The following is an 11,153-nucleotide window of genomic DNA, read 5'->3' on the forward strand; positions in this document are numbered from 1 at the left end:
TATGAATTAAGCAGCAATAAACATTGAGGTGCAGACGGCTCTTTTATTTGCCAATTTAATTTCCTTTGGGTAAATTCCAAGGAGTGGGATGGCTGGGTTGTGTGATAGGGCTATATTCAGGTTTCTGAGGAATCTCCAAACTGACTTCCATAGTGGCTTGACCAGTTTGCATTCCCACCAACAGTGGATTAGTGTCCCTTTTTCCCCACATCCTCGCCAGCATGTTGTTAGTTGATTTCTGTATGTGAGCCATTCTACCCAGGGTGAGGTGATACCTCTTTGAATCACTATTTTTTGACCATTGTTTACATTTGATTTTGTAGAAGCAAATTCTAGATGTCAGACACCAATAAAGATGAAGCCAAATATTGAACCTCCAGAGAACGTGGAGTGGAGTGGTGCTGAAGCCTCGATGTTTAGAGTCCTCATTGGCACTTACTATGATAATTTCTGTGCCATTGCTAGGTTAATTGGGACCAAAACATGTAGACAGGTAAGCATAACTGTTCAATATTATTACAAGAGCTCCAAATATAGATATAAGTATGTACTGATCCAAAAGGCATAGTGACAGAGAGGGAGAAACAGAGAGCTCTTCAGTCCACAGGTTCACTCCCCAAATGCCGACAACACTGGGGTTGATCCAGGCTGAACGCAGGAGTTGGAACTCCATGTGGGTGACAAGGACCCAAGTTCTTGGGCTGTTATCCCATGCCTTCCCAGGCATATTAGCAGAAGCTGGATTGGAAGTGGAACAGCCGGGTCTCAAACCAGGCACTCTGATAGGGGATGTGGACATCCCAAGTGGTGGCTTAATTTGCTACGCCACAGTGTTCACCCCAGCATCACTACACTTGACCAGAAAATAATTGCAGCTACTCTCTACTTCCTGAAGGTAGGGACAATTATTTCTCCTGTATCCCTAGCATTTAGCAGTGTCAAGAAGAGAGAAGTCTTTTTGGTATGAATGAGTATAAAAATGATTTGCTTCAAAAACTATTCTCATGACTGTGACTGCCTCTTGTCAGGTGTATGAGTTTAGAGTCAAAGAATCTAGTATCATAGCTCCAGCTCCCGCTGAGGATGTCGATACCCCTCCAAGAAAGAAGAAAAGGAAACACCGGTAAGTCTGCTGTGAGGCTGTTTAGAGAAGTCAAAATAGGTGCTGCAGGCAAGGCACTTTATAAAGGCAGTGATCAGTTTCTACTTGGGCTGTTATACAACAACTTCAGACTGTCTTCAAAAACATATTTGTGAAATCGTGTTTCCACTCGCAATTGCTGTTTTTCTGTAAGAATACAACAGCCATCAGTACATGTGGAATGATCATAAAAGTTCTGGTTACCATGTGTATTGGTTATCAAAAACATAAATGATTTAGTAGTTGTTTTTTTTTTCCAGTAAAGGCTACATAAATAGTCCCGTTTTAGCATTTTTTTTGACAGGCAGAGTGGACAGTGAGAGAGAGAGAGACAGAGAGAAAGGTCTTCCTTTTCCGTTGGTTCACCCCCCAATGGCCGCTGCGGCTGGCACACTGTGGCTAGCGCACTGTGCTGATCCAAAGCCAGGAGCCAGGTGCTTCTCCTGGTCTCCCATGGGGTGCAGGGCCAAGCACTTGGGCCATCCTCTGCTGCACTCCCGGGCCACAGCAGAGAGCTGGACTGGAAGATGAGCAGCCGGGACAGAATCCGGTGCCCTGACTGGGACTAGAACCCGGGGTGCCGTTGCCGCAGGCGTAGGATTACCCTATTGAGCCGCGGCGCCGGCCCCTTTTTAGCATTTTTTTAGGAAATGTTTTGATAGGTGTTTCTACTGTGAGCTCCAGGTTAGTTTTAGGGAGTGTATCTTTTTTTTTTTTTTAATTAATTTTATTTGAGAGGCAGAGAAAGAGACAGATGGCTCCCATCTTGTGGTTCATTCCCCAAATGACCTACAACAGCAGGGAATTTGCCAGGCCAAAGCAAGAAGCTGGGAACTCAATCCTGGTCTCCCACATGACTGGCAGAAACCCAACTACTTGAGCCATCACTGCTGCTCTGTTGGCAGGAAACTAGAATCAGGCGCACAGATATGGTACAAAAGCATCTTAACCACTAGGCCAAATGCTTGCCTCCTTTAAAAGAGAAGCATAGTTGAGTGGCTAAGGAAACACATACATATGCCTAAAAACTACAGATAGGCTCTTTGTGTATTTCTTTAATAAAGGTCAAGTCATCCTAATTGAGAACTTAAATTGTAAGATTTTCTCACAGGAATTTAGGTTTTAGTAGATTTTTCTGAAGTTTTGGTTGAATTTCTGACCGTGTAGCTCAGCTAGATTATTAATGATGCTTGAAATAAGAGATAGTATCAGCATAATTCACATCAGAATAAATCTGTAGATACAGACACTTGCTGCTACACAAAGTATATCTGCTTATAAGTCCTGAGCAGGTGATGTGGATGAGCATAGAAAGGGATGCCACCAGCCTGGCTTCTCCGCACACCTTAGGCAGCCTGAGTGATGAGGCTGTTTCGGAGTTGCTCTGAACTGATGGCAAATAGTAGCTGGATAGTGTGTGCCTTTTCGGTTGTAACCTGGCTTTAAAGCACTGCTGTGTTAATGGCACAGATTGAGCCATCGAAGCAGCTGTCTGTTGGATTTGTAGCTGTGACCCTGTGCCCTAGCTTTATGTGAAGTTTGTATTTTTTTTCTTTGTGTGTGTGTGTGTTGTTTTTGTTTTTGTTTTTGTTTTTTTTTGCAGGTTGTGGGCAGCACACTGCAGAAAGATACAACTGAAAAAGGGTTAGCATCTTTCCTTCACCTTCATTATTAGCTTTAAATGTCTGTTCTCATTTGACTTAGAATAGTGACTGCATTAGAGTTGGGGTTGCTGTGATAGAATTCATTTTTGTACATCAAACCTGTATAAATGGAGGGTGTCTCTTGATGAATGGCCAAGCAGTGCTCTTTGTAAAGAGACAGCTGATTGGATGGAGTGAGTCACTTAATTGGTTAAAGGAGAAGCAGTTTGGAAAAGATGCACTTTGAGACTTAGTGGCAAAGCTCCTGAGCACTTTGGGGTGGGAGGTTGCTTTTGCCATCATTTTTAAACAGGACTGTGTGTAACATTGTAAATACAGTACAGCTCCAAAGGTGGTAGGGAAGAGTGTACTCTTGTTCATTGTGTGTGATCCTTTCCCCTCTTCCTGGATTAATGGGCCTGCCTGCTGTTATCTTTATTCAGATGGCTCCTCTAACCATGTTTACAACTATCAACCATGTGATCATCCACGGCAGCCTTGTGACAGTTCGTGCCCTTGTGTGATAGCACAAAATTTTTGTGAAAAGTTTTGTCAGTGTAGTTCAGAGTGTAAGTATTTGTTGCTTTGATGCAATTGCATGAGAACTAAGGAGACCTTTGGCCAGCAATTAAAAATAGTGATTTAAATCAGAACCAAAGGACACGGGAGTGGCTCCCTTGTTGTTTACTTAGGAAATCTTATCTTACAGTCATTTATTGAGTGTCATACCTGGCACTGTGCTGGTGTCCATTCATTCTCCTGGGTAACGTGTATGTGTGTGTGCAGGACAGACCAAATTGCATTAAAGGAACTTAATCTTTCTTTTGTCTCTGATCATTTATATTAAATCATAATAAAGTTGGCACAGAATGAAAGGGGAATCTAGTAGTTACCAAATAATTTTGAGGCACCAGAGATTGTTAGGAGGATTTCAGTTTTCAGTAAAGAAATACAGCATAAGGCTAATACCTTTTTATAATTGTTTAATGAAGCTGCACACAAAGCTGGGATGTTAAGGAAGTGATTAGAACTGTGAGCTTTTAGAATGGTCGTGGACCATGGATATTTTGTAGTCTCAACCCTTCTTTCATACCTATTTTATAATCATAGAACCTTATATACCATTTACCAATACAAACTGGAGAAACAAGAACTCAGTGATGATCTTTTTTGGTACGGACTGCTTATACTTTGCTGTTACTTCAGTTGTTTCATCTGTACTGTGGGATGGATAGTAAGGTGGTGGTTGTGAGGGCTACATGTATCAGTTGGGTACCCAACCCAACTGTGATACTTCCCTTTATGCCCTTTTTTGCATGTGATGATGATGATTATGATGATGATGATGATGAACATCTCTCTAAGGTCAAAACCGCTTTCCTGGATGCCGTTGCAAAGCGCAGTGCAATACCAAGCAGTGCCCGTGCTATCTGGCTGTCCGAGAGTGTGACCCTGACCTCTGTCTTACTTGTGGAGCTGCTGACCATTGGGACAGTAAAAATGTGTCCTGCAAAAACTGTAGTATTCAGCGGGGTTCCAAAAAGGTAACTGTCAACTTCAAGAAGGTCTTTTTGGTAGACTATGTGAGGTCAGGATAGTCCTAGATCATTCAGCTGGGAGCAAAAAAGTAAACATGATCATTGAATGGCACAGCAGACGAGAAACCAAAAATGGTTTTTCTTTGAATAATGCACTTGGATTTTTCCAAGTAATGCAATCTCCTTCTTAAGTTTTCCATAGAATACCTTACTTAAGTGTTATGATAAGCCAGTAAAAAATTTTTTGAAGATTTATTTATTTATTTGAAAGAGTGAGAGAAAGGAGAGGCAGAGAGAGAAAGAGAGGTCTTCCATCTGCTGGTTCACTCCCCAGATGGCCGCAATGGCTGGAGCTACGCTGATCTGTAGCCAAGAACCAGGAGCTTCTTCCAGGTCTCCCACGTGGGTGCCGGGGGCCAAGGACTTGGGCCATCTTCTGCTTTCCCAGGCCACAGCAGAGAGCTGGATCGGAAGTGGAGCAGCCAGGACTCGAACCAGCGCCCATATGAGATGCTGGCATTACAGGCAGTGGCTTTACCCGCTGTGCCACAGCACTGGCCCCAAGCCAGTAAATTCTGAGAAATGACCGTTGATGGTTTCAGGCATTTTACTAGTTGCTTAATAGATGACTTGAGTTCCTTTTTAATGTTAGGTAATAGAAATAGTAGTTCATCTTTAGTCTCCTTAATGGAAATAAGGTAAATAAGGTAATAAGGTAAAGTGGTTGATGATTTCTTTCAGAATATAGAGACTCATTCTAATCAAATAGTATTTTGGGGGCTGGTGTTGTGGTGCAGAGGGTTAAGCCCCTGCCAGCACCACTGGCATCCCATATGGGTGCTGGTTCAGGTCCCAGCTTCTCCACTTCCAATCCGGCTCCCTGCTGATACATCTGGGAGAAGCAGTGGAAGATGGCCTAGGTGTCTGGGCCCCTTCCCACCTGTGGGGGAAACTTGGAAGAAGCTCCTGGCTCAGCCATTGCAGCCATCTGGGGAGTGAACCAGTGAGTGGAAGATCCCTCTCTTATTGTAGCTCTTTCAAATAATCTTTATTAAAAAATCGTATTTTTAATACTTTGAAGCCTAAGAATTGCATGTAGGTGATTTTAATCATAGCAGTCAGCAAGTAAATATTGAACAAAAGAAATTTTAACAACAGAGTGCTGGAGAAATTCACAATCTTTAGTTGTTTTTATAGTAATAATAGCTTTTCTTTTTTTTTAAATTATATAATACATTGCAGGTACTGTTCTAAGTGCTTTGTGTATTCATTAATCCTCATAACTCAGTGGGCTAGGAATAGTCAATTTCACTTTACAGATAAGGAAACCCAAGTTACATGATTTTTAAATAGCAGAAAATCGAATCTGGGCATTTGGCCCTAAGCTCCCTGATGTTATTACTCCAGTATTGTCTACCTGTTCTTTTGTTCGTGTGTGTTTGGTAGGCAAACATCTTAGGTTGCTGAACTGTTATGAGATCCCACTATTGTTAGTAGTGCCCTTGTACCAGGAATTCTGTTCAGGCATCACACAGAACTCTTGTGTTTTGTCTCCTTGTTTCTTTGAACCAAAGTCTGTATGGCAGATTTGATAGTCTGGGTCAGCTATGCAGGGTGGTGGTTTTTGTTTCTGTAAGTCATTTGGATAGTTTAACTCTATCTGGCTATATATGCATTTAGGTCATTGGATCACATTGGTGCTTGTTTAGTTTCCCGTGGCATCTTCAGACCTAAAAATTTTATAATTTCTCCCCCTCATACTATACTTGCCATTGTATGATAGATCTACCCTTCCCTGTTCAGAAAATGGGCCATACTGTTCTCAGAATACTATGTGGTTACTTTTTTTTAAGATTTATTTTTATTTGAAAGTCAGAGTTACACAGAGAGAAGAGAGACAGAGAGGTCTTCCATATGATGGTTCACTCCCCAATTGGCTGCCATGGCCAGAGCTGCACCCATCAGAAGCCAGGAGCCTCTTCTGGGTCTCCCACATGGGTGCAGGGGCCCAAGGACTTGGGCCATCTTCCATTGCTTTCCCAGGCCATAGCAGAGAGCTGGATTGGAAGTGGAGCAGCCAGGACTGGAACCGATGCTTCAGGTCAGGCTGTTAACCCGCTGTGCCACCACAGCGCTGGCCCCTATGTGGTTACTTTTCACCAATTGGATTTAATTTCTTCATAATATTTAGCTTATTTTATTTCTGATGAGGAGGGGATTTGGGACACTCATCAAATGAAGGCAGGATGGACTAGAATAGGGCGAGATTGGAAGCCTGGGTGATCAGGGAACCTTTTGACATGTCATGGGTTTTGAATGAAAGCATAATCATAAGCCCTGATGAAAAGACTATGGGGATGAATCCCTAACTGTCTAATTGACACTGGTGGTGATCTTGGCATCTGCTACCACCAGAATGCTAGACTGAGGGGAGAAGTGGCAGGACTGCAAGAGGACGGAAAGCCAGGCAAGTGCTGGGAGGATGTAGGGGCAGGGCTGGGGAGGGCTTGAACTGAAAACGGAGTAGCTGGGAGTGGAGGGAAAAGGTGTGGAGAAGGGGCAATGATTGGGTGTATCCTCATTAAAGTCAAATTGAAAGTAATTACTCAAGGAATTCAAGGACTAGTGGGATAGGGAAGTAAAAGTGCACAGTCCTAAAAGACCTTACTAAATGATAACTGGAAGGGACTAGTAACACCAGAAGTTGTATTTTCTGTAAGAGTTAATTATCCTGTATGTATTTTTTAAAGATTTATTTATTTTAAAGAGTTAGAGAGATGGGGAGAGGCAGAAGCAGATAGAGAGATCTTCCATCTGCTGGTTCACTCCACAGATGGCCCCAGTGGCTGGAGCTGCACCGACCCGAAGCCAGGAGCTTCTTCTGGGTCTCCCCCGTGGGTGCAGGGGTTCAAAGACTTGGGCCATTTTCTGCTGCTTTCCCAGGCCATAGCAGAGAGCTGGATTGGAAGTGGAGCATCTGGGACTCGAACCAGTGCCCATATGGGATACCAGAACTGCAGACGGCAGCTTTACCCACTATGCCACAGCACCGGCCTCCTGTATGTTTTCTTTATGAAAGATCCAAATGGCTACAAACATCTGGGGCTGGACCAGGCTGAAGCCAGGAGTCAGGATTCATCGGAGTTTTCCAGGAGGTGGCAAGGACCCAAGTACTTGGGCCATTAGCTGCTGCCTTCCAGGTGCATTAGCAGGGAGCTGGATCAGAAGTGGAGGTTGGACTCAATCCTAGGCACTCTAATAGGGAATGCGAGCGAGTGGCGGCTGAACCTGCTGTGCCACAATGTCCGCCTGTGTTTGGTTAAAAAACAGAAACACAACGGTGTTTTCAGTTTGCCAGCTATCCTCAGCAGCTTTCAGATGACCCAGTCTACAGTGTATTGAATTGCATTGAAACAGGTCTATCTTTGCTTTCCAAATATGATTACATAGTTGCTTTTTGTTCTCTAGCATTTGTTGCTGGCACCATCTGATGTGGCAGGCTGGGGAATTTTTATTAAAGACCCTGTACAGAAAAATGAATTCATCTCTGAATACTGTGGAGAGGTAAGGCACACTAATTGCATATTCTCATATTCATTGGGCAAGTCCATTGGGTTTGATTAGAAATGAATAAAATGTCTTTCCAGCTTGACTTGGGCTTGTGGGTTTTGGTTTGGCTTAGTAACTGGAATGCTTCAGTTTTAGCCACATGTAGCTTTTAGGATTTGGGGAAAGGGGGAGCATGGGAGCTTGTATGTCTGTCCTGCTTAAATTCACAGCCTAGCGGAAGAGGACCTAGAAATGCTCTTAGGGTTAGTTGTAGGTTAAGGGAAACAATCACAGGCCTAGCTTCAGTTTGTATTGAAGCTGCAGGCCGTGGCTTTTACTCAGCAGAAACACTTTCGTTAGCCATTTCCTCCAAGCATAATCACTTGATCCATCTTTGAGCTGGAGTCCTGAAAATGTCACTGCTCTTCTTGACCAGTGAACAGGCCAAATGGGAAAGAGAGGCTGTAGTGTTCCTTTGCTTAGTAGTCTCCCTGAGACTAAATCCTCTTGAGCTTTTTGTGTGCTCTACCAGGCTGTATCACCTGCCCCAAAACACTTTATTCTTATGTCTTTCCTTTTAGATAATTTCTCAAGATGAAGCAGACAGAAGAGGAAAAGTATATGATAAATACATGTGCAGCTTTTTGTTCAACTTGAACAATGGTATGTTTGAACTAGAACTTGTTTAGTTCCTCTGGGTTGCACGTAGGAGCCTTCTGCTGAGTGCTTGGAGATGGCGTTAGAATTCCATGAGGTGACTAGGAGGACCTCCAAAGGACAGCTTGTTTCCTGAGAACCTGGGTGCTGTGTAAGCTTGGCACCCTTCGAGTCTGTCTGACCTGGGAAGGACATGGAGTGTTGCATGTGAAAGCATCATCCAACACTTGATCTGGGTGTTACCCAAGGACTGTGAACAGGAAGCTGCTGCTGTTCCAGTCACGTGCAGGTGTTCTCAGGAACGCAATCGGAACAAGTAGTTTTTCTGTGATTGCTACATAGACAGTATAGTGAAAAAACATTAATAGAATTTTACATGTGAAAATGGATGTTTTTGTGTTAGGAATTTAGATTCCTTTTTTAGAAAGGTTTTGCTCAGCAGTGCATAGTTGATAAGTAATAGCATGAGATAGACAACCATCCTGAGTTACCAGTGATTAGTTTTAACTTAGAACAGCATTTTCTCCCAAGTATCATTTAGAACTGAATGAAGTTGACTGCATGATCTTTTTGCTTTTGAATTCAAACCCTGAAGAACTATACCCAGTTGTATTTCCAGAATAACTGTTTATTGATTGACAACAAATTATTCAGTGTATTTTTTTTTTTTTTTTTAGATTTTGTAGTTGATGCAACCCGCAAGGGTAACAAAATTCGTTTTGCAAATCATTCAGTGAATCCAAACTGCTATGCAAAAGGTGGGTACTTAAGAAGTCAGAACTGTAGCTTGATAACATGGACTCCCTTTCTTATACAGTGATGGGGGCTTGAGTAGTTCTGGGACAGCTTTATGAAGTTCCCGAGTCAGGGAACCACCTTGTGGCCTGTCTTAACGCTACCTGCTCTGACACCAGTGTATCTTTCTTTCCAGTTATGATGGTTAATGGAGATCACAGGATAGGTATTTTTGCTAAAAGAGCCATCCAGACTGGTGAAGAGCTGTTTTTTGATTACAGGTTGGTAAAAGTACATTTCTAATGTGATCTGGGGGCTTTGCCTGCCTACATGTGAACTGTAGACAAGGGCTGTTTTTCAGTTCTTTGCGAGATCGGCTGTCATTGGGCATGACTGGGCATTGTCTGCCATCGGTGTCGGTGCGGCATTGCAGCCTGCCATCACAGTAATGTCGTTTTCCACTCATCATTTTAAAAATAAGCATTACCTACACAATTAGATTAAAACCTATGCAGAAAGCCCCACTTCTCAGCCTGCCGAGAGCTGTGTGAGTCCTAGTCCTCCTGTCCTGGTGCACGCATCAAGCCTGCTTGTGGCACCTGTCTGAAGACAGTGTGATCACATCATATTTACATAGATTACTCGGCCACCTGCTTTGACTTGCCAGTATGCTACACAGAACTTTAGTTCTACACTTACATCTACTTCATCTTTTTAGTTGCTGGAAATACCCCACACCACATTATTATTTAAAAAGTCAGCACTGTTGGTAACTACCTGCCTCTGGGCTCTTTCTGGGGAGGAAAACCACTGGGATGCTGGGAGGCCTTAGGCTGGCAGTTTATACAGCTTATCAAGTTCTGTGGACTAAATTCAATGCGCTTATATATTTAACATCCAATCAGATGCAGTCAGGTGACTGTCTAATAAAGGAATCCTGTTGCCGAATATGAATCCCACGCAGAAGCTGTTTAAGAGTTGTTGCAAACCAGGGCTTAATGACTACCACCACACAGTTGACGGAGAGAACTGAGATTGTCGGGTCAGAGAGGGGGTCCTTCTGGGGGCATGGTCGTCTCTGCTTCAGTCCAGTGTGCTCTGAACAGAGAGGCAGGTGCGCCTGGGGTTGAGGGTGCCTGGAGGCTGCACCCAGTGGTCGGGGCCTCACACTTCTCTGTCTGTCCCCTCACCTTTTCACCCGTGTGCAGCTGCTCTTTGGTGGCTCAGATCACTGTTTCCAAATCACGATTACCTTTTTGTTCTACTTTCCCAGTGTTAGGCCTGTACGTCATGATGTAGACGTGCCCTCCTGGGGCAGGCTGCTGCAGTGGCGTAGGGGAATGCTTATAATGAAACAGGTTTCTCAGTTCAGAACCTGGCGACTTCTTAACTAGGCTACCAGTGACACAGAATGTGTCGCCTTCCATGAATGTACCTCAATGCCTGTAGCTGTGTAAGTGGGTGTATGTACTTATCTTTTTAAGATACTGTAAGAAGCAGGGTTGGTTGTGTGCAGTCTCACCGCATGTTGGAAAGGTGACGATTGTTTTTTCATGTTGTTCCAGATACAGCCAGGCTGATGCCCTGAAGTACGTGGGCATCGAAAGAGAAATGGAAATCCCTTGACATCTGCTACCTCCTCCTCCCCTTCCTCTCGGAAACAGCTGCCTTAGCTTCAGGAACCTCGAGTACTGTGGGCGATTTAGAAAAAGAAAATGCAGTTTGAAATTCTGAATTTGCAGAGTACTGTAAGAATAATTTATAGTGATGTTTTAAAATCAACTTTTTATTGCCTTCTCACCAGCTGCAAAAGTGTTTTGTACCAGTGAATTTTTGCAATAATGCAGTATGGTACATTTTTCAACTTTGAATAAAGAATACTTGAACTTC

At 43.4% G+C, this 11,153-nt stretch overlaps 1 protein-coding gene across 28 annotated transcripts in view; it reads left to right on the forward strand.

The window, feature by feature from the left end:
* Positions 1–11,153, forward strand: part of EZH2 (enhancer of zeste 2 polycomb repressive complex 2 subunit) — an 80,503-nt gene extending 69,350 nt beyond the window's left edge. For 24 of the 28 annotated variants that reach the window (XM_089329575.1, XM_089329577.1, XM_008258062.5 and 21 more), the window contains 10 exons: positions 324–493; positions 1,029–1,123; positions 2,745–2,785; positions 3,228–3,353; positions 4,150–4,328; positions 7,791–7,886; positions 8,453–8,534; positions 9,206–9,286; positions 9,460–9,544; positions 10,829–11,153. In XM_089329575.1, coding sequence (XP_089185701.1) covers positions 324–493; positions 1,029–1,123; positions 2,745–2,785; positions 3,228–3,353; positions 4,150–4,328; positions 7,791–7,886; positions 8,453–8,534; positions 9,206–9,286; positions 9,460–9,544; positions 10,829–10,889 — 1,016 coding nt within the window. In that variant the 3' untranslated portion in view covers positions 10,890–11,153. The remainder of the gene's footprint in view (positions 1–323; positions 494–1,028; positions 1,124–2,744; positions 2,786–3,227; positions 3,354–4,149; positions 4,329–7,790; positions 7,887–8,452; positions 8,535–9,205; positions 9,287–9,459; positions 9,545–10,828) is intronic. The other 4 variants (XM_051849022.3, XM_051849020.3, XM_051849021.3 and 1 more) reach the window with 1 other exon arrangement.

Source organism: Oryctolagus cuniculus, chromosome 3, assembly GCF_051225735.1.
Source record: "Oryctolagus cuniculus isolate XC-2025 breed Fujian yellow rabbit chromosome 3, ASM5122573v1, whole genome shotgun sequence".
Taxonomy (NCBI): Eukaryota; Metazoa; Chordata; class Mammalia; order Lagomorpha; family Leporidae; genus Oryctolagus; species Oryctolagus cuniculus.